This window comes from Rhinopithecus bieti, unplaced genomic scaffold (genome assembly GCF_001698545.2).
Source record: "Rhinopithecus bieti isolate Rb0 unplaced genomic scaffold, ASM169854v2 scaffold_1017, whole genome shotgun sequence".
Lineage (NCBI taxonomy): Eukaryota > Metazoa > Chordata > Mammalia > Primates > Cercopithecidae > Rhinopithecus > Rhinopithecus bieti.
In genome coordinates this window covers 2,318,411-2,345,792 of record NW_016803657.1, presented here as the reverse complement: position 1 = coordinate 2,345,792, position 27,382 = coordinate 2,318,411, and the positions used below count along the sequence as shown (strand labels likewise).

The 27,382-nt window shown below is 51.0% G+C and overlaps 1 protein-coding gene across 4 annotated transcripts in view; it reads left to right on the top strand.

Moving 5' to 3' along the window:
* The window catches only part of PRKAR1B (protein kinase cAMP-dependent type I regulatory subunit beta), a 182,702-nt gene that overhangs the window by 37,087 nt on the left and 118,233 nt on the right, over nt 1-27,382 (top strand). For all 4 annotated transcript variants that reach the window (XM_017894057.1, XM_017894049.1, XM_017894045.1 and 1 more), the window contains exons 3-4: nt 8,488-8,658; nt 11,898-11,989. In XM_017894057.1, coding sequence (XP_017749546.1) covers nt 8,488-8,658; nt 11,898-11,989 — 263 coding nt within the window. The remainder of the gene's footprint in view (nt 1-8,487; nt 8,659-11,897; nt 11,990-27,382) is intronic.

Sequence of the window (27,382 nt, the reverse complement as noted above, 5' to 3'; positions counted from 1 at the left end):
AAAAAAAAAAAAAAAAAGAACATGTAAACTGCCAAACCAGTGTGATTTCTTCTTTTCTCAAGGAAAACATTTAGTTTTTATTTTCACTTAAAATAATTTTTTTAGGCCGGGCACATTGGCTCACTCCTGTAATCTCAGCACTTTGGGAGGCCAAGGCAGATGGATCACCTGAGGTTGGGAGTTGGAGACCAGCCTGACCCACATGGAGAAACCCTGTCTCTACTAAACATACAAAATTAGCTAGGTGTGGTGGCACATGTCTGTAATCCCAGCTACTCAGGAAGGCTGAGGCAGGAGAATCACTTGAACCTGGGAGGCAGAGGTTGCGGTGAGCCGAGATCGTGCCATTGCACTCCAGCCTGGGTAACAAGAGCGAAACTCCATCTCAAAAAGAAAAAAAAAATTTTTTTTAGAGGCCAGGCTCAGTGGTTCATGCCTGTAATCCCAGCACTTTGGGAGGCCGAGGCAGGCGGATCATCCGAGGTCGGGAGTTGGAGACCAGACTAGCCAACATGGTAAAACCCTGCCACGGGCCGGGCGCGGTGGCTCAAGCCTGTAATCCCAGCACTTTGGGAGGCCAAGACGGGCGGATCACGAGGTCAGGAGATCGAGACCATCCTGGCTAACATGGTGAAACCCCGTCTCTACTAAAAAATACAAAAAAAAAAAAAACCCAAAAACTAGCCGGGCGAGGTGGTGGGTACCTGTAGTCCCAGCTACTCGGGAGGCTGAGGCAGGAGAATGGCGTAAACCCAGGAGGCGGAGCTTGCAGTGAGCTGAGATCTGGCCCCTGCACTCCAGCCTGGGTGACAGAGCGAGACTCCGTCTAAAAAAAAAAAAAAAAAGTGTTCTCTTTGGGTTCTTTTTTATATGCAGGCTCTCCTCCCCATCCCCTCCTTATCCTCCCCATCCCCTCCTTATCCTCCCCATCTTTTTTTTTGTTGCATGGTTGTAGTCAAAGCCCAGATAAAATACCAAGTAAGAAAAGAAGGAAAGTGTTTACAATTTTGTTAATATATCTTGGGTTACTCTGTGATGTGAATTTAAAATTTTGTTTTCTTCAAAAATTGAAATAATTTTTTTGTTTATTATTATGTTTTTGGATTCTAGCATTTCCATTTGGCTTTAAAAACATTTTCCTTTTAGTTCTGTTCCAGTGTTCTCAGTTTTGTCCTTTATTTCCTCTAACATACTGAGCCTAATTATTTTAAAGTCTTTGTCCACGAATTCCACGATCTGCTTCCCCTGGGGGGATCTCTTTGTATTGTCTGTTGCTTCTCTTGATTTTTGATCACATGATCTTGTCTCTTTGGTCACATGATCTTATCTCATTGATATTTATTTAACAAATATGTATTAAGCATTTACTGTACATAGGCACTGCTTTAAGCACCAGAGATTTAGCTGTGAATCAAGCCCAGGCAGTATCCTAGTGAGGGAGCCAGACAATAACCATAGTTAAGATGCAAAGTACATCAGATATGTAACTGTGAGACCGTGGCCCCTGCTGAGAGGACTGCAGAACGCTGGAGGGGAGGAGAGGCGTGTTGGGAGGGTTTTCCCGCACCAAGAAGGTCACATTTGAGTGGAGACTTAGGGAGGGAAGGGAGGAGCCCCAAGACATCGATGAAGGCTGTCCTTGGCAGAGAATCGCAAGTGAAAGGTGGGAGTGTGTTTCGTGTGGGAGGACAGCAGAGAGCCCTGGGGCAGGTGAGGGGAATGGGGCTGAGGGCGGATCATGCAGGGCCTTCCCGGTTGACATAATTCTGTTTCAACTCAGATCAGAGGCCATTGGAGGGTTCTAGTGGGCAGGGGAGTGTGCAATCTGTCTTGTATTTTTTTTTTTTTTTGTGATGGAGTCTCACTCTGTCACCCAGGCTGGAGTGCAGTGGCGCAATCTCGGCTCACTGCAACCTCCACCTCCCAGATCAAGTGATTCTTCTGTCTCAGCCCCCTGGGTAGCTGGGATTACAGGCACACACCACGACGTCCAGCTACTTTTTTGGTATTTTTCTAGTGGAGATGGGGTTTCTTTCTTTTTTTTTTTTTGAGACAGAGTCTCGCTCTGTCGCCCTGGCTAGAGTTCAGTGGTGCGATCTCGGCTCACTGGAAGCTCTGTCTCCCGGGTTCACGCCATTCTCCTGCTTCAGCCTCTCGAGTAGCTGGGACTACAGGCACCTGCCACCACGCCCGGCTAATTTTTTGTATTTTTAGTAAAAATGGAGTTTCGCTGTGTTAGCCAGGATGGTCTCAATCTCCTGACCTCATGATCCACCTGCCTCGGCCTCCCAAAGTGCTGGGATTACAGGCATGAGCCACTGCGCCCGAGTTTTTTTTTTTTTTTTTTTTTTTTGAGGTGGAGTGTTTCTTTGTCACCCAGGCTGGAGTGCAGTGGTACGATCTCGGCTCAATGCAACCACTGTCCCCCGGGTTCAGGTGATTCTCCTGCCTCAGCCTCCCGAGTAGCTGGGATTACAGGTGCCTGCCTGGCTAATTTTTGTATTTTTAGTAGAGATGGGGTTTCACCATGTTGGCCAGGCTGGCTTTATGACCTCAGGTGATCTCCTGCCCTCAGGTGATCTGCCCTCCTCGGCCTCCCAAGGTGCTGGGTTCCAGGCGTGAGCCACCACACCGGGCCTGTGTTGTATTTTATGTGGCTAGCGTGTGTATAGATTTACCCCCACACTTCCACGTTCTTTGGTTCATTTCTTCCAGCATTTCCAAGTTTCCCCCAGCGGTCATTTTCTTCCTGTCTGAGGTACAGCTCCTAGTGTTTTCCTGCCAGTGGGCCTATCGGGAATGGATTTTTCCGTGTGTTTGTCTGCAGTTGGCTGTATTTCACCCTCATTTTTGAAGGCTGTGTTCACTGGGTATAGAATTCTAGGTTGGCAGTTAGTGGATGAGGAGTAGAACCTCGATGCTGTCTTTCTTGTCTTCTGATTTTTGTTATTTCCATCGAGAAGTCAGCCATCAGGTCTGTGATGCCCTTTTGAAGGTAATGTCTTTTCTTTTCTTTTTTTTTTTGAGACAGAGTCTCCCTCTGTTGCCCAGGCTGGCATGCGGTGATGCAATCCCAGCTCACTGCAACCTCTTGCCTCCTGGGTTCAAGCGATTCTCCTGCCTCAGCATCCCAACTAGTTGGGATTACAGGCACGCACCACCATGCCTGGCTAATTTTTGTATTTTTAGTAGAGACGGGGTTTCACCATGTTGGTCAGGCTGGTCTCGAACTCCCAACCTCAGGTGATTCACCTGCCTTGGCCTCCCAAAGTGCTGGGATTACAGGCGTGAGCCACCATGCCCGGCCGGTAATGTCTTTTTCTTCTGGCTGCATTTTAGGTTTTTCTCTGTCTTTGGCTCCTGCGGTTTACCACGCTATGCAGGTTCATCCTGTGTAGGAGTTTGTGTGCTTGTTGAGTCTGTGGCCTGATGTCTTTTATTCGTTTAGGAAAATTCTTCCTCATGATCTCTTCAAACATTGCTTCTGCCGTATTCTCTCCCCTCCATCTGGAACTCAAATTCACATAAACTGGAGCTTTTTGCCATAGCCCACATGCTCTTCAGCACTTTTCTGTAGTTGCTTTCCTTTCCTGTCTTTGTACTTCAGTCTGGGTATTTTCATCTGTTTTCCAGGTTATTAATTTCTTCCCTTGTGTTTCTCATCTGCTGTTAAACCCATCCACCAAGTTCTTAGTTCCCATTTTTGTTTTTTAGATTCCTGCATTTCCATATGCCTTAAAAATTATTTTTTTCTTAGTTCCGTGCCAGTGTTCTCGGTTTCATCTTTTATTTCCTTGAGCATACTGAGCATAATTATTTTAAAGGCTCCGTCCATTAATTCCATGATCTGCATCCCTTGAGGGGATCGTTTTGTGTTGTCTGTTGCTTCTCTTGGGTTTTGATTACATGATCTTGTCTCTTTGTATCTGAGTTATTTTTGATTGAGTTCCCAGCATTACATATGAAGAATTAAAGAGAAAATTTGAAGCTGATATATTCCTTTTGAGAGAATCTATAATTGCCTTGGAAAAATGGCTAACCTAGGGGTGCTGGCAATCCTGGATCACCCTGATCCAATTAGGGACTAAGATGATTTGAGCTGAGCTTCAGTCCCGGGCAGGCTGGCTTAATCCCAGCTCATCCTTCCTTCTAGTGTCCACAGAAAATCTTTTGGGCCAAAGCACAAAATCTGGAGGATTTACTAGGATCCCCTTTCCTAGGCAGGCCCTAAATTCCAGTTTTGGTCTTTCCTACCTCTGCAAATCTGTCGAAACCTCAGCCTGTCATTTCTCGGCTGCTTGTTGTAGACACTTCTCATGGTTCCAAGTGCTGTGTTCACCTCTCTGGGTTTCTGTCTCCTTGAAATTGGCCTTGTAATTCTTCTCTGCTGTGGTAGCTCTCCGATGCTTTCAAAATACATTTTAACATTTCATCAAGGTTTTCTAGTCAATCTCTCCAGAAAGCTCAATCTAAACAACTTAGTTTGTCATTACCAGGAGTAAAAACCTGATTTGTGCTTTAATAAAATACCTAACTGCAAGAATAGCCATCTCAATATTCTAGATGAGAGACGAATGCTGGCTTGGGTCAGAGTGGTGGTAAATAATAACTAAAATTTTCAACACCCTCTGTTGACTTTGGGCAATGCCAGATGACCCCACCTTCTCTCTCCATCTTCCCAGCATAGTTGTATCACCATTTCAAAATCATTTATTATTTCCCTTCTAAAATCCTAAACTTTAAATAATACACTAACCCCTTTATAATTTCATTGTGAACTATATTCTTTGATTCTCCATTTTAAAAGGCAAAGGTCTTCACATATCCACCCTGCTTAGTTTCCTTTTCAAAATTTTATTACCTTTTTGTTATCTGAACTTTTCATTTTGCATTGTCTGCATTGATAATATTTATTTATTTTTTTCAAAAACAGAATTATGCCTTTTATGCTTTGTCTGTAAGTACATTCTAAAAGTTAAAAATTATCGATCAAGTATACTGGGGAAACGCCTTTATTATAACTACAAACGTGAATGCTAGTTTAGCTGGGTATAAAGGTCTAGCTTGAAAGGAAGTTTCCTTCAGAATGTTGGAGGCTTCGTTTCATTGTCCTCTAGTATCTAGTGTTTCTTTTGAGAAGTTTGAGCCATTCTTACTGTCGGTCCTTTGTAGGTGACCTGACTTTTCTCTATGGGAGCTTTTGGAAAATTCTCATCACTGGAAGTATAGTGTAAGAGATCCTTTTACTAGGAATGAAAATCTTGTGGGCTCTGTCAACCAAGACACTCATGTTCTTCAGTTTAGGGAAATTTTTCTTTTATTTCTGTCAAATTTCTATTTTATTTTGTCTTCTGGAACTGGCGTTAATCAGATATTGAGCCTCCTGGAATGTTTTTGCTATATGTGTATATATATAAAAAACATATTTTACATATATATATATATATGCACACACATGTATTTTCTCTTTTTGTCTCTTTTTTAGATATTTTCATGGTGTATCTTCCTACTGTTATATGTATATTTTATATGTAACATGAATTGTATTAATTAATATAAAAAATTACATTCATAGACCTCCCAACATCACCACATTGAGGATCAAATTTCAGGGGGGACAAACAGCATCCAACTCACAGAAGATGATAATGGGGATTGTGGTTATGTTTTAACAAGTTGTATTTTAGAGATAGATATTGAAGTATTTAAAATGCTATATCTGAGATTTGCTTCCATCCTGTGTGTGTGTGTGTCTGTGTCTGTGTGAAGTGTGTGGAGGTGACAGGAAATAGGACTGCCTCCATTTGGATAATGGTTGAGGGTGGGTGACGGTCGTTTGGTGATTCATTGTATTACTCTGTTTACTCTTGTGTAGTTTGGGAATTTCCACAGTAAAAGGGAAGAGGAGGAGCAGCCACAGGACACCTGGGCTTCTGGCCTTGGGGGACTGCCCGGCTCCTGGGCTCCTGGGCTCCTGTGGTCCCAGGTCTGGATCTTGATGACTTTCACCCATGGTATCTGCATCTGTCAGAGCTCCTGTTCCCCTGGAGGGTGGGCACCTCAGAACCGCGGTCTCAGCCTTGTCACAGGTGGGCACGTCTGGGTCTTGGGGTGTCAGAAAGCATTGGTAGGGAACTTGGCCTGGTTGCCCCTGAATTCCTCCTCCACCTCCTGGTCCATGAAGCAAGGCCCTGCCTGATGGGGCCGCCATCTTTTTTTGGGAAGCTCCCCAGCTGTGGGGGACCAAAGCCCTCAGAGGACCAGCAGGAAGGTGGGGAGCTGGATCAGGGTGAGGCCGGGAGGGAGAGCGAGGGCCTTGTGTGCCTGATCTGTGTGAGGGGTTGGGGGCCGCACCCACCTCGAGGCTGAGTAGGGCATGAGTGACCAGGGTGAACACTCAGGACACGTGAGCCAGCATTGCTTCTGCACACAGAGCAGTTTGTATCTGTTAGGACAGGTTGAAATCTCTTTTCCTTAAAATAATTTTCCTTAAAAAAATCTTTTTTTTTGAGATGGAGTCTCGCTCTGTTGCCCAGGCTGGAGTGCAGTGGCACGATCTCGGCTCACTGCAAGCTCCGCCTCCCGGGTTCATGCCATTCTCCTGCCTCAGCCTCCCTAGTAGCTGGGACTACAGGCACCCGCCACCACACCCAGCTAATTTTTTGTATTTTTAGTAGAGAAGGGGTTTCACTGTGTTAGCCAGGATGGTCTTGATCTCCTGACCTCATGATCCACCCGCCTTGGCCTCCCAAAGTGCTGGGGTTATAGGTGTGAGCCACCGTGCCTGGCCAACACATTTTTTTTGAGATGTGGTCTCACTATGTTGCCCAGGCTGGTCTTGAACTCCCGGGGCCAAATGATCCTCCCTAAGTGCTGGGATTATAGGTGTGAGCCACCACACCCAGCCTGAAGCCACCACACCCGGCCTGAAGCCACCGCACCTGGCCTGAAGCCACCACACCTGGCCTGAAGTCTCGTCTCTTCTTGCTACAATGCCAGGGACACGTGTCTTCATTTCCCCTCACAGATAAGTCCCAGTGAGGTCAAGCAACTTACTAAGGGTCACACAGCACTCTAGGAAAGGAGTGTGCTCAGCTGTGGTCCCCATGAGTTGGGCTACCTGGCGTGGCCTTAGGACGGGGACTAGGCTCCTGGGCTCTCCAGGCTGCCTGGCACTGCTGATTCTTGCCTTTTCCTCTCCCTCCTCCCTACGCCCTCCTCCCTCTCTCCTTCCTCCTTCCCTCCTTCCTTCCTCCCACCCCTTACTTCACCCTTTTCCCAAAGAGGCAGAATTGCAGCAAGAAAGGGGCTCAGCTCAGGGCCAGGTGTGTCCTCAGACCACAGAGCCCCCCCCGTCCCTGGTCCTAAGCCCACCTTTGAGGGTGGTGGAGGTCAGTGTTTAGGCTGCAGGTTATGCAAACAGAAGTCCTCCAGGTGCAGGAGGAAAGGCACATCTGCCCTGGTGGGACTGAAATGCACAGGCTGACTAAGACCACGCCGGATGCATGAGGCTTAGAGTGGCTGAAGAGCTGTGGACAGTGGTCGGTGCACTTGTCTGTGGGCAGGAGCAAGGTCTGCAGGGGTGGTGCGTCCTGCCATCCACAGCTCAAGGCAGGATGGGCTTTGGAGCAACCCCAAGCTACGTGGAAGACACAACCATGGTCGTTGCACGGTGACTCGGGGCTCAACTTCCAGTCCCCTCCTCCCAGCAGACCTCTAGGTGCTTGTCATCTCAGCCTCCATAAACCCCATGCCAGTTCAGTCTCTCACCCACTTTAAAAAGCAAATTAAAGTTTTAATTTTCAGATAATTGTGGATTTACAGGCAGTTATAAAAATTACCCAGACAGCCTCACTCACTTTATTTTTCAATGTCTCACAAAACTGATACATACACAGAAATGTTGACAGGTTCTCAGAAACTGCGACTTTAGGTGAAACCACTTACAGCTGATTCTTTTTTTTTTTTTGTAGGGACAGGGTGTATTAGTCCATTTTCAAACTGCTATAAAGAACCACCTGAGACTGGGTAGTTTATGGAGAGGTTGAATTAACTCACAGTTCCTCATGGCTGGTGGGACCTCAGGAAACTTACGATCATGGCAGAAGGCGAGGGGAAGCAAAGCCCCTTTTTCACAAGGCGGCAGGAAGGAGAAGTGCTGAGTGAAGGGGGAGGAGCCCCTTGGAAACCGGTTTCATCAGCTCTCATGAGAACTCCCTCACGATCACAGGAACAGCAAGGGGGAAACCGCCCTCATGATTCAATTGCCTCCACCAGGTCTCTCCCTGGACACGTGGGGATGATGGGGTTTACAATTCAAGATGAGATTTGGGTGGGGACACAAAGCCTAACCCTATCTCCAGCTCCTGCGTTCAAGCGATCCTCCCACTGGGCCTCCCACAGTGTTGGGATCACAGGCGTGAGCCCTGTGCCGGACCACAACAGCCAGGTTCTTACTTCCTTTGTGTGTTTTCCTCTCCCACACAGGAAGAAAACAGGCAGATTTTGGCGCGGCAGAAGTCGAACTCACAGTCGGACTCCCATGATGAGGAGGTGTCGCCCACCCCCCCGAACCCCGTGGTGAAGGCCCGCCGCCGGCGAGGAGGCGTGAGCGCCGAGGTGTACACTGAGGAGGACGCCGTGTCCTATGTCAGGAAGGTGAGGCTCACGGGGTTCCCGTCCCCAGGCCTCGGCACGTGGCTGTCACCTGTGAGCTCCCTGGACCCCCACAGGGCACCCTCGTCCTCCTGAGGCCTCAGTGTCATTTTGGTTGGAGGGAGGACTACGTGGGTGATGGTGGACGCAGTTCTGGGCAGGATTGGTTTGTTACTGTCTTTGCCAGATGAGCTGAGCTTGAATTTATGGGAGCAGCTCTGTGTGGGGTCTCTGCAGCCCCAGGGTGGCTTTAGGATCCTCGCAGGCTCAGGGAAGGGAAGGGACTCGCTAGCACCCAGGTCCTTGGAGTCAGCAGAGGCACTGTCCTGGGCTGTGTGCCTCCCATGCTCCTGCAGCCTCTCTGGTCTCTTCTTATACAGGCACAAATCCCATTATTCAGGGCCCTCCTCTCATGACCCCATCCAACCACAGCCACCTCCCAAAGGCTTCTCTCGGAATACCATAGCTGGTTAGGGCTTCCACATGTGAATTTCTGGGGAGACACAAGTCAGTCTCCAATACCCTCTTAGCCATTTCTGAGTGCATGGTTGAGTGGCATTAAGCACATTCTCATTGTTGTGGAATTGTCACCACCACCATATCCAGAACCTTCTTACCTTGCAGAACTGAGACTCTGTTTCCTAAACACGCACACCCCATTCCTTTCCCCAGTGCTTAATACTTTTTTGTTTGTTTGTTTGTTTATTTATTTATTTAGTTTTTTGAGACAGAGTCTCGCTCAGTCGCCCAGGCTGGAGTGCAGCAGCACGATCTCGGCTCACTGCAAGCTCCGCTTCCCGGGTTCACACCATTCTCCTGCCTCAGCCTCCTGAGTAACTGGGACTACAGGCGCCCGCCACCTCGCGCGGCTAATTTTTTTGGTATTTTTAGTAGGGACGGGGTTTCACCATGTTGTCCAGGATGGTCTTGATCTCCTGACCTCGTGATCCACCTGTCTCGGCCTCCCAAAGTGCTGGGATTACAGGCGTGAGCCACCGCGCCCAGCCCTTAATACTTTTATAATCAGCTAATTAAAGCTAGCACAAGCATTGTTAAACATTTATTAGGGCACTCCGCCTCTGGGGTCTTCTACCTCCCTGAGACCCAGAACCTCAGTCTAACCATGAGAAGAACCTCAGATAAACCCAAATTGCAGGACGCTCTGCAGAATGCCTGACGAGCCCTGCTCGTGTCACATGAGGAGAGTGTGAAGAACTGTCGCAGACCAGAGGGCACAGGGGAGACAGGACAGAGTCCTGGGAAAGAAAAAGGCCACTCAGGCAAAAAAAAAAAAGGAAGAACAGATTTGGTGTGGGGCTTGTGACTGGCACATAGCGACGTGGCCTCCCTGGTTGTGATAAATGCATCCTAGGATGTAAGGTGGTAACATCAGGGGACCTGCAGGGTGCACGGGAATGATCTTTGCAACTTCTCTGTAAATAGAAAGGATTTGAAAACAAAACACTTATATATATATATATATGAGACAGAGTTTCACTTTTGTTTCCCAGACTGGAGTGCAGTGGCACGATCTCAGCTCACCACAGCCTCTGCCTCCCAGGTTCATGTGATTCTCCTGTCTCAGCCTCCTGATTGGCTGGGATTACAGGTGCCTGTCATCACGCCCTGCTAATTGTTTGTATTTTTAGTAGAGATGGGGTTTCACCATGCTGGCCAGGCGGGTCTCGAACTTCTGACCTTAGGTGATCCACCTGCCTCGGCCTCCCAAAGTGCTGGGATTACAGGTGTGAGCCACCGTGCCCAGCCAATGCTTTTAAGCGTTAGAACTGAAGTGGCTTTTTAGGAGATTTCAGTGCTGTCTCTCAAAGACGTCTGCACAGGGGCTCTCCGTGTTAGACAACACGCCTAAGCCCGTGTGGTCCGCTGTTGCACCTGGACAGACAGGGACTTCCCAGGTGGCCCGAGCACCACACTAGCTCTCATTATGGCCTAAACGACTTTCCTGCATGGTTTTATTTTAAGGGGGGATATCCTGGCATCTGAGGTGTTCATAGTGCTTCTGATTCATCCAGAGAGGGAGTGGGGAATTGTTGATCAAAGGGTGCAGAGTTTCAGACAGACAGACAGACACACAGGAGGAATGGGTTTTGAAGTCTTTGCACAGTGGGGTGACTGTAGCCAATAACAGCATACTGCATATAGGTACCCACTACATGACCGCACTCTGGTTGTTGACAGATTGCATCTACGTGGTCCTGTAAGATTATGATACCATATTTTTGACTGTACCTTTTCTCTGTGTGGATCTGTTTGTTTAGTTGTTTATTTTTTTTGAGATGGAGTCTTGCTCTGTCACTCAGCCTGGAGTGCAGTGGCACGATCTTGGCTCCTGGCAACCTCCGCCTCCTGGGCGCAAGTGATTCTCCTGCTTCAGCCTCCCGAGTAGCTGGGATTACAAGTGTGCACCACCACGCCTGACTAAGTTTTGTATTTTTAGTAGAGACGTGGTTTCATCATGTTGGCCAGGCTGGTCTTGAACTCCTGACCTCAGGTGATCCACCTGCCTCGGCCTCCCAAAGTGCTAGGATTACAGGCGTGAGCCACCATGCCCGGCCTGTGTAGATATGTTTAGATACGCCTAGCATTGTGTTACAGCTGCCTGCAGTGTTAGGATGGCCACATGCTGTACAGATTTGTAGCCTAGGAGTGATAGGCTCTGTCACGTTCTAACCTCAGTGTGTAGTTAGGCTACACCAGCTAGGCTTGTGTCTGTTGCTCTGTGATATTCGCATGATGATGAAATTGCCTAATGATGAATTTCTCAGAAACGCTTCCCCATCATTACGTGACACGTGACTGCATTTCAAAAGTAATAAGAGGCTTGGTGCGGTGGCTCACACCTGTAATCCCAGCCCTTTGGGAGGCTGAGGTGGCAGGATTGCTTGAGCTCAGATGTTTGAGACCAGCCTGGGCAACATACTGAGACCTCATCTCTACTAAAAATAAAAAAAATTAGTCAAGTGTGGTGGTGCATACCTGTGGTCCCAGCTACTTGGGAGGCTGAGGCGGGAGGAGCACTTGAGCCCAGGAGGTCTGCAGGGAGCTGTGATCAAGACTGTTTAAAAAAAAAAAATAGTGGTGAAATACACATTAAACTTCAAATTGCATATTTGTACCATTGCCTGATAACGGCAAGCTGAGGGTGGAATAGGGAGATTTCAGGCCGCGTCACAGCGTCAGGCCAGGGTGGCTCACGTGGTGATGTTTTGGTTCTGCTTCAGGTGATTCCCAAGGACTACAAGACCATGACTGCACTGGCCAAGGCCATCTCCAAGAATGTGCTCTTCGCTCACCTGGATGACAACGAGAGGAGGTAGGCAGACTCGTCCCCCGCCCCGGCATCACCGCCGCCCTCCCCGGCCTCCAGGAGGTGGGCAGGCCCCGTTGCTCGCCCAGGAATCACTACCGCCCTCCCCAGCCTCCAGGGAGGCTTTGCCATTTCTCTGACTCACGGGCCGTGGATCATGGAATGCTCGGTGCCAGGAGAAACGTGTCACAGCTCTCTGGAAACGTGGGCTCGCCAGACAGGGGTGGCTTCCCAAAATACTATGCTGCGTGCACCTGCCCTGCTGCTGAGCTGAATCCCTGCTCTGGGAGGGCCCAGCTGCCTTCCTCAAATACTGGGTCTGGATCTGCCGTTCCCCCGCGCGCTATACCTAGAAAGGCACGGGTGGTGTGATTACTGTGGGCTTCGTGTTCTGGCCTCTTCCGCATGCACGGACGTGCCTCGCCGTTGTTAAGCTCACCGCCTTGCGGGGGAAATGGGGCCAGAATGTACCTTTCCTGAGGCTCCTGCCCGTGCCAGGAGCTTGGAGGCTCGAGGCAGGAGGTGACAGCAGATGAGGTCTGCAGGGTCACAGTGAGGGGACAGAGGAAGTCAGGGTTATTCAGGGAAAGGACTGAGTGTGAAGGGGCTTGGGTGGCAGTGAGGGGACAGAGGAGGTCAAGGTTATTCAGGGAGAGGGCCGAGTGTGAAGGTGCTTGGGTGGCAGTGAGGGGACAGAGGAGGTCAGGATTATTCAGGGAAAGGGCCGAATGTGAAGGGGCTTGGGTGCCATGTGTAGGGATGGTGATCATAGACATAATTGGAAAAATCAGAAAAGTTTGGAAAGATTAAGAGCAAAAATGTCTCCATCTGATGCCTAGAGATAATCCTTGGGGATATTTGGGGGGCAGTCATTAAGGATTGACCTTGTACACAGATCCCGTCTGTAATAGCATCTCATTCTACACTGTTTTGTTACACTCAGGGCGTCCTTAACATCTTTCCACACCAGTAAGGGTTCTGCAGTGGTCTGTGCTGTTAATTTCTGTGTGAATTAGATGTTTTCCTATTGTGGCTGTTTGCATTTTTTAAATCTCTATTATTATTATTATTTTAGACAGAGTCTTGCTCTGTTGGCCAGGCTAGACTGCAGTGGTGTGATCTCGGTTCACTTCAACCTCTGCCTCTCAGGTTCAAGCAATTCTCCTGCCTCAGCCTCCTGAGTATCTGGGACAACAGGCGCTTGCCACCACGTCCGGCTAATTTTTGCATTTTTAGTAGAGATGGGGTTTTGCCATGTTGGCCAGGCTGGTCTCAAACTCCTGACCTCATGATCCACCTGCCTCAGCCACCCAAAGTGCTGGGATTACAGGCATGAGCCACTGTGCCCGGCCTGCATTTTTAATTTTATGAACATTTGGTGATCATCCTTGCGTTTTCATACTGGAGTACTTGTTCATTTCTTTCTTTAAGGTAAATTTCTTGATGTGATCAAAGGATGTATAACATTGAAAATTCTCTCTTTTAAAACAATTATTTGACAAATTATAATTCTTTATTAGATTAATTGAGACATTTTGATACTAGTCCTATATAAAATCTAAATGACCTCCATATGTATCAAATACAAAGAGAAGGTGTCTGTTTCTCCCTCTCCTGGAGGGCGACCGTGTGGTGGTCCAGGGGGGCTCCAGCCTCCCTGTGTGTCTGCAGGTGTGTGCCCAAGAGCGCAGGTGGGGACCCTGGGAACACACTAGACACGTTGTTCTCTGCTCTGCTCCTTGCTGGTGACGGGTCTAAGAAGTCCTTCCGTATAAGTACAAATCTAATTGTTGTGAGTATCTGCACAGTGTTCCATTGTAAGAATGAATCAGAGTTTATTAACTGCTGCCTTTGCCAAGGTCACGTGGGAGGATTCTCATTTCTCTGCACTGCGATGTTTCTGTGAGTAGTAACTCTGCGGTTAGGCAGGAGACTCCCGGCATTCCGGTGGCTGGGTCAGAGATTGGCCTGTTAAGATCGTGATGGGTGTTGGTGTGCGTGTTTGTCATGGACTTTTGATACATTTTGCTGGAATCTCACTCAGAAAGGGTGGCAGGGGCTATGCAGAGGAGTGGCCTTCAGGGGCCTTGGCTCCCAGCCGCTCACATCATGCTGAAATACCCTATCTCATCCAGAGCATGTGCCCGGTTCAGGCTGGATACTTTGGGTCCAGGGTGCCCAGTTACCCCAAGCAGCAACACCTGCTGCCTCTGTAGTTGAGCAGTGGTTAGAGTGGCTGAGCATGGCTGGGATAGCTCTGTGTGGCTGGAGTAGCTAGGCATGGATAGAGTTAGCTGGGCATGACGAGTGGCTAGATGTGGCTAGAGTAGCTGGGTGGTGACTGGAATGCTGGGTGTTGCTGGAGTAGCTGGGTGTGGCTAGAGTAGCACTGGGTGTGGCTAGAGTAGCTAGGCCATGGACTGGAATAACTAGATGTGGCCAGAGTAGCTGGGTGTGGGCTGGAATAGCTGGGTTGGTGGAGTAGCTTGGGCATGGATGTGAATAGCTGGGTGGTGGCTGGAATAGCTGGGTTTGGTTGGAGTAGGTGGACATGGCTGGAATATCTGGGTGTGGCTAGAGTAGCTAGGCATACATGGAGTAGCTGGGCATGACTGCAGTAGTTAGATGTGGCTAGAGAAGCTGGGTGTGGCTGGAATAGCTGGGTGCAGCTGGAGTATCTCATTGTGGTGAGAGTCGCTAAGCATGGATGGATAGCTGGGAATGACTAGAGTAGCTAGATGTGGCTAGAGTACCTGGGTGTGGCTGGAATTCAGGATTAGCCTGGACATGGTTGGAGTAGCTGTGTGTGGCTGGAGTAGCTGGGCATGGCTACTCCATCCTGGGAGGTGTCCAGGCTCCCCAAGATACCCACGTCCTTGTCTCTGGGACTTGGATGTGTCATCTTGAGTGGCAGAGAGAGACTTTGCAGATGTGATGAAGTGAGAGGTGGGCGGGTGGCCCTGGGTTTCCCAGGAGGGCCCTGATACTGTCACATGTACCTTCTAAGGGGAGGCAGGAGGAGATTCCACACACACAAGGGGAAGAGGCCATGTGACCGCAAGGCAGGAGTTGGTGAGATGTGGCCGCAGGCTGAGGAGGGCCGTAGACACTGGAAGAGGCGAGGAGGGGTCTGCCTGGGGCCTCTGGAGGGCGTGACTCTGCAGCACCTTGATTTCCACCTCCTAATCCTGGATCTGGATTTCTGGCCCCCAGAACTGCAGAGACAGTACACTTCTGTTGTTTCAGGACCTGCTGTACTTGCTCACAGCGGCCCTGGGATACACGCACAGAGGTGTCCGCCTGGCAGTGGTGAACCTGGTCACCAGGAGGAGCCAGATACTGAAGAGCTGAAGACTATTTTAACTTGAATTTATTTTAACTTGAATTTAAACATCAATTTACAATGCAATTGAAATGTCGTTTTTGAATGGATGTTATGTTCACCTGGTTAAAAATTCGGTTTAGAAGATTACGGAGGGACCCTGAGGAAGAGAGAGCCCTCTCTGGTCCCAGCCGCGCCTCGCTGGAGCCTCTGCAGCTCCCTCTTTGCAGACAGACTCAGCCCTGAGGCAGGAGGTCCCTGGTCCACTGCTGCTGGCCACACAGACCAGCTGTCCATTCTTTTTTTTTTCTTAAGACAAGGCCTTACTCTGTCGTCCAGGCTGGAGTGCAGTGACACCATCATAGCTCACTGCAGCCTCGACCTTCTGGGCTCAAGTGATCCTCCTATCTCAACTTCCCAAATAGCTGGGACTGCAGGTGTGCACCGCCACACCTGGCTAATTTAAATTTTTTTTTTTTTTTGAGGTGGAGTTTCACTCTTGTTGCCCAGGCTGGAGTGCAGTGGTGCCATCTTGGCTCTCTGCAACGTCCACCTCCCAGGTTCAAGCGATTCTCCTGCCTCAGCATCCCAAGTAGCTGGGATTACAGGCGTGCGCCACCACACCTGGCTAATTTTTGTATATTTAGTGGAGATGGGGTTTCACCATGTTGGCCAGGCTGGTCTTGAACGCATGACTCAAGTGATCCACCCGCCTCGGCCTCCCAAAGTTCTGGGATTACAGGTATGAGCCACTGCGCCCAGCCTTTAAATTTTTTGTGGAGACAGGGTCTTGCCATGTTGCTCAGGCTGGTCTCGAACTCCTGACCTCAAGCGATCCTCCTGCCTTAGGCTGTCAAAGTGTTGAGGTTACAGGTGACAGCTACTGTGTCCGGCCAAGCTGTTCATTCCTAACGCAGCTTCAAGTCCTCAGGAAAGGATGGTGGCTGATGAGGCTGGGGTCCAGTGTGGCCCTGCGAACCTGCTCCTTTGTGCCGACTAGAAGGGGGTGCTATGGGTGGACAAAGCACTGTGGACGTACAGCTGGGCTTCAGCCATGCTCACCTTGCATAACGATGGGTAGCACATCCTGGGACCGTCATCGGTAGGCAGGAGACAGATCACAGAACCATGACACCCTTGAATGCTGGGGAGGGAGTTCCGAGGCAGGGTGGTCGTGATTTGGGCAGGCACCCTAAACGTCGGCTGCTGTGCTTAGAAGATTTTTTTTGTTTTTTTTGAGACGGAGTCTCGCTCTGTCGCCCAGGCTGGAGTGCAGTGGCTGGATCTCAGCTCACTGCAAGCTCCGCCTCACTGCAAGCCATTCTCCTGCCTCAGCCTCCTGAGTAGCTGGGACTACAGGCGCCCACCACCTTGCCCGGCTAGTTTTTTGTATTTTTTTAGTAGAGATGGGGTTTCACCGTGTTCGTCAGGATGGTCTCGATCTCCTGACCCCGTGATCCGCCCGTCTCGGCCTCCCAAAGTGCTGGGGTTACAGGCTTGGGCCACCACGCCCGGCCCTTAGAAGATTTGTATATCTGTGTTCTGGGCCTCAGTTTGCAGATCGGGCCCGGCAGGTGGCTGGTCTGCACTCAGCTCTTCCAGGAATGGGGTGCAGGACCAGGACTCTGGTCTGGGTGGGCACATTGTTATTATTGTTTATTATTTATTATTATTATTATTATTATTTTGAGATGAAGTCTTGCTCTGTCACCCAGGCTGGAGTGTACTGGTGCAATCTCGGCTCACTGCAACCTCCACCTCCCGGGTTCAAGCGATTCTCCTGCCTCAGCCTCCCCAGTAGCTGGGATTACAGGAGCCCACTACCACACCTGGCTAATTTTTGTATTTTTAGGAGAGACGGGGTTTCCCCACGTGGGCCAGGCTGGTCTTGAACTCCTGACCTCAAGTGATCCTCCCGCCTCGGCCTCCCAAAGTGCTAGGATTATAGGCATGAACCATCGCGCCCAACTGTTATTTTTATTTATAGCAACTGTAAATAAAATAAAATATATTTTATTTATAGCAACTGTCCAACATTTTCTTTTTCTGGCTCAAATATTCCCACATGTGGGAACAGTACAGTGGGTGGAGCACAGCTTTGCACCTGAATTCAAAATTGGTTCAACAAGGCCGGGCGCGGCGGCTCACGCCTGTAATCCCAACACTTTGGGAGGCTGAGGTGGGCAGATCACTTGAGGCGAGGAGTTCAAGACCAGCCTGGCCAACATGGTGAATCCCCATCTCTACTAAAAATACAAAAATTAGGACGAGCACAGTAACGCCTGTAATCCCTGCTACTCAGGAGGCTGAGGCAGGAGAATCGCTTGAACCCGGGTGGCGGAGATTGTGGTAAGCCGAGATCGCGCCACTGCACTCCAGCCTGGGCAACAGAGCAAGACTCCATCTTAAAAAAAAAAAGGCCGGGCGCGATGGCTCATGCCTGTAATCCCAGCACTTTGGGAGGCCAAGGCGGGCGGATCACAAGGTCAGGAGATCGAGACCATCCTGGCTAACATGGTGAAACCCCGTCTCTACTAAAAATACAAAAAATTAGCCGGGTGAGGTGGCGGGCGCCTGTAGTCCCAGCTACTCGGGAGGCTGAGGCAAGAGAATGGCGGGAACCCTGGAGGCGGAGCTTGCAGTGAGCTGAGATTGCGCCACTGCACTCCAGCCTGGGCCACAGAGCGAGACTGTGTCTCAAAAAAAAAAAAAAAAAAAATTCGGTTCCACAGAACTCCACAGAAGTTAAGATGACAAATACTTTTGGAGCATTCATTGTGTGCCAGGCTCTGTGCAGGGTGCTGGGAACATAGACGGGGTGGGGAATGGGTTCTGTCCTCGTGGGGCTGGCTTTCCCGGGGAGCAGGCAGCCCACAGTCATTAAGCACATACGTTTTCAGAGATGGTGTGTGGTGAAGGACATCGAGAGAGGCCTGCACGTCAAAGAATGAGATGGCTTCACTCAGGATGGGCAGAAAGGCGAGAGTCAGCAAGGCTGTTCCAGGCATGGCAGAGCTGTAGCAAAGGGCCTGGGGCCCATTCCAGGCATGGCTGGGGCAGGGGAGAGCTGGTGAGCACATGGTAGGGCAGCTTTGTTCATTTCAGCAGGAACCTGCTGCCTGTGGGGGTGCTGGGGCCACAGGGAACAAGGCATTGCTTGGAGGGTAGCCAGGAAAGTGGAGATCTCAGAATCTTCCTGGGATTCAAATATGTGTTTTAGCCTGGGCAACATAGTGAGACCCCATCTCTTAAAAAAATTAGCCGGGCCTGGTGGTGCACGCCTATATCCCAGCTACTCAGGAGGCTGAGGTGAGAGCAGTGCTTGAGCTCAGGAGTTCAAGGCTACAGTGAGCTGAGATCGCGTCACCACACTCCAGCCTGGGCAACAGAGCGAGATCCTGTCTCGAAACAGAAACAAAAACAAAACCGCAAAAAACCCACCCAAACACCCAAATGTGTGCTTGAAGTTCCCAACGGTTCTGGTGCTGCTTTGGAGCTCACCCGTCCCTCTGTGCGGCTCGTTCCTCTCGAAGTAGCTGCAGTGAGCGGCAAATGCTCTGGCGTGGGGAGGCCCCTGAGCTGTTCCCTCCAGAGGCAGCCTGTGAGCTCAGAGCTTATCAAAAGCCCGGCTGTGGCCAGATGACATCCATGCCCACCTTCAGAATCTGAATTCTACAGAGCTTGGGGAAGGCCATGGAGGGACCAAGAAGTGGGGGGTTCAGGGCCCTTTAGAAACCCTCAGGTCCTCAACCTGAGGAAGAAGGAGGTGAACGGTCGCCTCAGTTCCTGACCCAGTTGTCAGACAGAACCACTCACATGAAATCTCTGTGTCCCATCTTCTGGCCGATGAGCCTGGGGTCATTGAGAGCGCCAAGGATGGGAAAGCTCTGGCTGAGGATGGGCTGGGATGTGCTGCAGTCCAATCATCTCCCGCATCTGCGGTCGTGAGCCCCTCTGCCGGATGCCGTGGTGTGGGGGAGCTGGGAGGCCGTCCTTGGTCCTGAGACCTTTGCCGGACACCGTGGCCTGGGGGAGCTCACAGGCTGTCCTCAGTTGTGAACTCCTCTGCTGGATGCCGTGGCTTGGGGAAGCTCGGAGGCTGTCCTCTGTGCTGAGACCCTCTGCCGGACGCCATGGCGTGGGGGAGCTTGGAGGCTGTCCTTGGTCCTGAGTCCCTCTGCCAGACACCGTGGCATGGGGGAGCTCAGAGACCCAGGCCGTCTAGCTCTTGGGCTCGGCTATCAACACAGGCTTCCATGTTCATGGAGGCACAGGCTTGTCACCGGCTCATTTCAGAAGTGTCACATGCCACAGGCGAGCATGGTCCACGACTGGTCCCCTGGCCTGGGCGCCTCGGGAGGAATATGAAGTGGGGTTTCATGAACTTGTAGCTCCATCTCGTTTCCAATATCTGTCCTCCCTGCATGTGCAATGTTTACATCCAAACCCTAAAAAAATGGCACGTGGACCTGCCCACCAGCCTTCTCTCTTGCTCTTGTTTTCATTGTGGCAAATACATATCACATAAAGTTGGCCATTTTAACCTTTTCTTTTTTTTTTTTTTTGAGATGGAGTCTCACTTTGTCACCCAGGCTGGAGTGCAGTGGTGCTATCTCAGCTCACTGCAACCTCTCTCTCCTGGGTTCAAGCGATTCTCCTGCCTCACCCTCCCGAGTAGCTGAGATTATAGGCATGAGCCACCACACCCGGCTAATTTTTGTATTTTTAGTAGAGATGGGGTTTTGCCATGTTGGCCAGGCTGGTCTCGAACTCCTCATTTCAGGTGATCTGCCCGCCTCAGACTCCCAAGGTGCTGGGATTGGATTACAGGCGTGAGCCACTGCTGCCCGCCACATTTTAACCATTTTAAAGTGTTTAATTCAGTGGCATTAGTTATATTCACAATGATGTGCTGCCATCACCACCCTTTGTTTCAAAAATTTTCATCATCCAAATAGAAGCCCCAAGCTTACTCAGCTGTCAGTCCTATCTCCCCCTATAACCCCAATCTACTTTCTCTTTCTATGAGCTTGCCTATTCTAAATATTTCATATAAGTCATTATAGGGCTTGAATGAACCACGATATATGACCTTTTGTGATGGGCTGTTTCACTGAGCACAGTGTTTTCAAGGCGCATGCACAGCACAGCATGTGTCAACACTTTCTTCCTTTTTCAGGGCCGAGTAATATTCCACTCCACGGCCACACCCCGTGTGTGTATCCATTTGTCTGCTGATGGCCACTTGGGTTGTTTCTACCTTTTGGTTATTGTGATTAGTGCTGCTGTGAACATGGGTGTACAGGTGTCTGTTTGAGTCTCCTGGGCAAATGCTGATGGATGGAATTACTGGGTCGTATGGTAATTCCATATTTAGCTTTTTGAGGAACCACAGATGCTGCTTCCCTTCCTGTCTGACTGAACTCAGAGCCTCCCATTCCTGTCTGTGCTGCCTTGGTGGCAACTGTGTTTCAGCTAAACTCCTCAAATCCTTTCTGGGCTCCTCCCCAGCTCCCAGGCTCTAGGCAGGTTCAGTAAAGCTCTTACTTTAGGACCAGGCTGGACCCTGAGTGTGAGCTGAGCCAAATGATATCTCTGGGCCGTCCCAGCTATTTGTGTCCAGGAAGAATCTGTGCTGGGTCCTGTGCCCTTGGCCCTGAGAATCAGAACCACATGTGCCCTCCATCTCTGACCCCTCTGGATCCTAGAGCTAGGTGGATGTGAAACAGAGGAAGCAGATGGTTGGCTTAAAAACTCCTCTTTGTAAGGCTGGCTTGAAAAGGAAGCTGTTGCACAGGGTGTGTGTGTCTGTTTCAGTTCTTTTGTTTTGCACATAGGAAAACTCACTTTCCATATCGAAGCCCCAGTGGGCTCCTTTTTCTGGCCACGGTCTCTAAAGAAACAGCCTGATGGCTCAGGAAACTGGTTCCAGGGGGAGCGGGCAGGGGAGGGATTGTCTCTGGACCTTTCACGTGATGTCTCCCCTGTGCAGCATCCAAATCCTTTGCTTTTTCCAGTTTACTAGAAGCTGAGCTTCATAGCTTTGCCTCTGCTCAGCTGTGGTTTGGCGAGTAGAGCCAAATTCCTTCCAAGTTTGCAGGGCGTCTGGCACACCCCTGGCTTTGAGGCTGCCTGCTTGTCTTTTCTCTGCTTCCCCACGTAGGAAGAGTGCGGCAGATAATCCTTTGCAGATAAATCCACCTGCAGGGTGTGCACACCTGCTGGCCTAATGACCCCTCCATCCAAGTTCAGGTTCAAGACAGGTATCCCCGTCGTCACAGGCGGTGTGACTTTGCTCTTGTCAATCAGTAACAGTGTGGGAGATACGTAAGATTGTGCGGGAGATATGTAAGCTTTGAGAAGTGTGAAAATTATGTTCAAGACCTTTAATTTAAAGGAAGATAGTACAACGTGGTTGTGAGGGAGGCTGCCCCTCCCCCAGACCACCTGCTGTCCTTCTAGGATGGTGGTATTGCTAGTTGGCCTTGATCGAAGCGTTTCCCTGGGCCTTTGCACAGGATCCTGTGAGAGGCATCGGGTCAACCTCACAGCCTCAATTTCCTTCCCTGTCCTTGTCCAAGGCCCCAGAACTCCTCAGGGGCAGAGCTAGGGTTCCAGCTTGAGTTCTTGGGCACCTAAACTTGTGCTCTCTCCCCTGTGAGGACACATCGCCCACACCTGCCCCTACCCTGCCTGCCTGGGGAAGGAAGATTGAGAATGGGTGATTTAGGCATTGTCAGTGTGCAGGGTCCATAGTGTCCTGTGGTGAACTGCAGCTGCATGGAGACAACTCAGGGGAGAGACGGGACCAGGAATTCCCATCACACAGGTGTTGGGCTGGAGTGGTCTTATTCCCAGGCACACCTATGCACACAGTCATGCACACGCAATCTCACTCAGGTACCACAGAATTTAAGGTGTGTTTAAAACATCTTTTGAAAGGAGAGAGTTGTGGATGTCATTTGTAAGTAATAACATTCTCTGAGCCTAAGTTTCCTCAGGTGTCAAATCAGGATAATAAAACCTACTTTGAGGTTGTTGTGAGAATATAAAGCAGGAATATCTATGTGTGTACTGTTGTCATCACCACCATCACTATCATCACCATTACCATCATCACCATCCCCACCACCACCATCATCACTGTCATCATCACCATCATTATCATCATCACCGTCATCACCATCATCACCATCCCACCGACCACCATCATCACTGTCAGCGAGTCACCATATTATCATCATCCACCGTCATCACCATCATCCACCATCACCCCACCACCCTCCTCATCACCACCATTGCCATTCATCATCATTCCACCACCACCATCATCACCATCCCCACCACCACCATCATCACTGTCATCATCACCATCATTATCATCATCACCGTCATCACCATCATCACCATCACCACCACCCTCCTCATCACCACCATTGCCATCATCATCATTACCACCACCACCATCATCACCATCCCACCATCACCATCATCAGTGTCATCATCAGTCATCATTATCCATCACCATCACCGACCACCATCCCCATCACCACCTCATCATAACCATCATCACCATATCTAATCACCATCCCTTCACCATCCCCATCATCATCATCACGGCATCCCACGCAGTCACCATCATCAAGGTCATCATCGCGCATCGTCATCACCGTCAGTTCACCATCATCACTATCACACCCACCTCCTCATCACGCATCCTCACCATCATCACTATCCCACCACCCTCGGCTCATCACCACCATTGCCATCATCATCATTACCGGATCATCATCACCACCATCATCCAGCCATCCGCGCCACCGCCTCACTGTCATCATCCCCCATGCATCATCATCACGTCCGTCACCATACTCACTCACCCATCACCATCCCCCATCACCATCATAATCACCCTTCATTACATCACTACCATCTCCATCATCCACAATAATCATCAGCACCATTTCTCTTCACCATCCCCGTCACCCCATCACTCACCATCCCTATCACGCATCCTCACTGCCACCACCACCACCAATCACCATCATCGTCATCATCACCATCGTTCACCATCCCCATCACAATCCACCATCACCATCATCACCATCACCATCAGTCACCTTACATCACCACCCACCATCATCACCACATCCCATCATCACCCATCACCATCTTTACCATCATCCACCATCGCCATCATCTTCACCATCACCATCATCTTTACCTTCATCATCATCATCAGCACCATCGTCATCACTGTTGTGGTCGTTGTCATCACCCTCTTTCTGTGGCCCTTTGGCTGAGTGGCAGTGGAGTCCATGAAGAGGCGTCTTCCTGGGTGGTGTCTTGCCCCTCGGAGGCTGGCCCAGCTATCTAGACAGATCCTGCAGTCAGGCCCCACTCAATACTTGGTCTGAGAAAGACGCTGGTGTAGCCGTGAGTCATTCTCTGCTCCACCCTGGGCCTGAGTTGACAAATAGGCCGCTCCAGGCCTCCCAGCACCCACAGTCAGCAGGAAGATCCCTAGGAGGCCACCTTGTCCCCACCTCACTGTACCAAACAGAGCTCTAAGACCCAGTGAGAGGTGGCCTTGGCCTGTTGCACTGACCCACACAGCAAGTGTCCAGCTGGGGCTGGAGTGCGGTGTCCTTATCCCCTGGGATGGCACCCGTGTCAGCCGGGGCTGGAGTGGGCTGTCCTTATCCCCTGGGATGGCACCCGCGTCAGCCGGGGCTGGAGTGGGGTATCCTTATCCCCTGGGATGGCACCTGCACAGCCCCTCTGCAGAGTTGAGTAGCTCCCAGTGCAGGCCCTGGGGTGGTGGTAGGTGCAGCCTTTTCACCTGGTGTCAGCTATTGGACGAAGCAGATTCTGCATCCTACCTGGGGTGCCCGGGGCAGTTGCACCTTGGCCAGGGACCTCAACAGCCTCAGGAAGCAGCGCCGCGTGCTCTGGAGCCCTGGGATGTGCTAGGACCGGGAAGGCTGTCCCTGGAGGGTGTGTCCCAGGCCTTGGGGAGCAAGGAGGAGGCCTTTAGGTTCTTACCCTGGTCCCCTCCCGGCTTTCCCTGATTAGGGTGCCTGGAGGGGGAGCATCGCTGGGCTCCTGGGAGCCTAGAAGCGCGATAATTGGGCGGCACTGTGTGTGTTTGCGGTGTGCATCGGGCCTCCGGCGGGGACCTCATTACTGGAGCCGCCGCACGGGCGAGGGCACCTCACCCTTGGGGCGGCCTTCCTGGCAGTGGCTCCAGCTCTCTGCTGCTCTAATTAAAACACAGGCCTCTGGCTTGAGCAGCACCACTGGCCTGCGCAGCAGTCTCTGTTATCTGTCGCTATTTCTCTTCCTCCCACCCGCGTATCTCTGCAGTCTGTTTTTCCACAAATTGGCTCGGATCCTCAGGTGATGGGAAAAACAAGCCCTTCTGCCGAATTCATGGGCAGCCAAAGGGAGCTGTCTCGTGGCTTCTCCGAGCCTTCGCGGCCCCCTCTCCCCGTTCTGGCTTGGGCTTTGGGACTTTCTGCTTCCCTTTCGGGCAACATTAAAAAAACAAAATTAGCATTTTGGAAAACACAGGACCCCGTCTGAGGAGATGCTTAATGGCTTGAACATGCAAAGAATTTGATTTCCATTTGCAGAAAGCCCGGCTGGATCTCGGCAGAGGAGACCTTGACGTTAGCAAAATCAGGGGCCATGTGAGCCCGGGAGGCTTTAGAAGCTGAATTCAGCAGAGGCTGAAGCCTGAGGTTTGAAACTCCATCAGATGCATGAGTAATGGCCGTGAGCCTCAGGCATGTTGTCTTTCTAGAGCTCCCCAGTGGCCCCGGGGCTGCCGTTTGGCCGGGGAGGCAGAGAGAGGTTAAGCAGGCTGCCTCGGGCCACACAGCTCAGAGTCAAAGAAGCTGGGACTTGGACCTGGCTGGGATGTGACTGCTCCGGGCCAACCTGCCCACGGTGAATGCACACACAGCTCATTAACCTGCCAGGAAAAGGCAACAAGCTTTTGAAGGGAACAGTCATTTTCCACATGCCTCGCATTTTCCAGCTCATAACAAGTCTCGTGGCCTGGGCCTGGAGCTTCAGAACAGTTGCCGCTCTCCGTGGAGCCTGTTTGAAGGGCTGGCACTGTCTAACACCACAGTGACAACAAGGCCTCTTGCTTTGTCTGATTCGTGGGTGGAGAGAAGAACTTCAGGACCTTCTTACCCAGGAGGTGATCGCGGCCATTGTGGATCTTGCCTGTGGTCCTGGCTGTTTGGTGCCCTAAGGTTTTTGTTTTTGTTATTTTGAGACAAGAGTCTTGCTCTGTTGCTCAGGCTGGAGTGTAGTGGCACGATCTTGGCTTACTGCAGCCTCGACTTCCTGGGCTCAAGCAATCCTCCTGCCTCAGCCTCCGGAGTAGCTGGGGCCACAGGCATGCACCACCATGCCCAGCTAATTTGTTTTAGTTTTTGTAGAGACAGAGTCTTGCTGTGTTGCCTAGGCTGGCCTTGAATCTCTTGGGTTCAAGTGATCCTCCTGCCTCAGCCTCCGGAGTAGCTGGGGCCACAGGCATGCACCACCATGCCCAGCTAATTTGTTTTAGTTTTTGTAGAGACAGAGTCTTGCTGTGTTGCCCAGGCTAGCCTTGAGCCTCCTGGGTTCAAGCGATCCTCCGGCCTCAGCCTCCCAGAGTATTGGGATTGCAGACGTGAGCCACCACACCCGACAGCTGCTGTAACATTTTGAAACTTGGGGAATTTGGTGGTGTGTGGTCTCCAGTTCCACAGCTCCTGGACCCCAGTCAGTCACATTTTGTCATCACTGACAAGCCCCACTGCAACCTGTGGGCTGAGATGCTGCACATGGCCTGCCTCCAGCACCCAGTATGTGGATGGGGACCCGAGGCTCAGAGAAGGTGCAGGGAGGCCCGCTGTCCCGGGCAGGGACTGGTGCTCTCCTTCAGACAGAAGGTGCCAGGTCAGAGGCTGCGTTCATGCAGGCCCGAGGCTAAGCCCTGGTGCAGCACTGGCCGCTGTGCTATGTTTGGCCACGGGGCCCACGTGGCGACCGGAAGGAGGGATGCACCAGCTTTCACACTCTGATGCGTGCCCTGGGTCCTGGCATGGCTCCATTCTTGAGTCCTGGTCACTAAAAATAGCCCTGTCGCCTGCCAGCGGGTGTGAGGAATTCACCAGCTGGCTGGGGATGGGGGTCTGTGGAGAGAGGCCAGGCGAAGGGAAGGTCGCGTGGGGGGGCCCTCCCTGGAGAGGAATGTAACCGTCAAGCTGGTCCCAACCCTGTGGGGTTCCTTGCAGTGCGAAGTATATTGTCAGTATTTTGGTGACCCTGTTCCCACTTGTCACGGGGGGACCCTGAGGCTCAGACACAGTGGGGGGCTTGCCCAGGTCACACGGTTTCCTTGGGAAAAGTCAGCCCTCCTGAGGTGAGGCCCTGTACAGCCACCTCTCTGCTCCCTGCGGAATGAGGCAGCCACGCCCACTCAGGATGCAGGTGCAGTTAACGCTCCCTGAGCTCTGCCTGGGGTCAGGTGTGTGGCTGAGAGCTGTGAGTGTGCTGTCTCGCTGTCCTGACAGCAGCCCTGAGGGCATGTGGTAACGTCATCCCCAAGGTCCAGGTGCAGATCTGACACACAGACAGCTGTGACCACCTGCTCTGGGCCACCGCTGCTGCCCAGACCACCACATGCACCCTGGTTGGACCACGGTCTGTGTAGGGCCAGGACCCTGGGACACAGCCGTCCTCTCCTCTCCTGACCGAGAGCCTTTTCTAGTAGGGACCTGTATTTTTAAAGTGGATGGGCCGGGCATGGTGGCTCATGCCTATAATCCCAGCACTTTGGGAGGCCGAGATTGCTTGAGCCCAGGAGTTTGAGACCAGCCTGGGCAGCATAGCAAGACCCTCTACCCTCTTCCTAAAAATTAAAAAATTAGCTGGGCGTGGTGGCATGCACCTGTAGTTACTCAGGAAGCTGAGGTGGGAGGATCGCTTGAGCTGGGAGGTTGAAACTACGGTGAGCTGTGATTGCACCACTGCTCTCTCCAGCCTGGGTGACAGGGCGAGACCCTGTCTCAAAATAA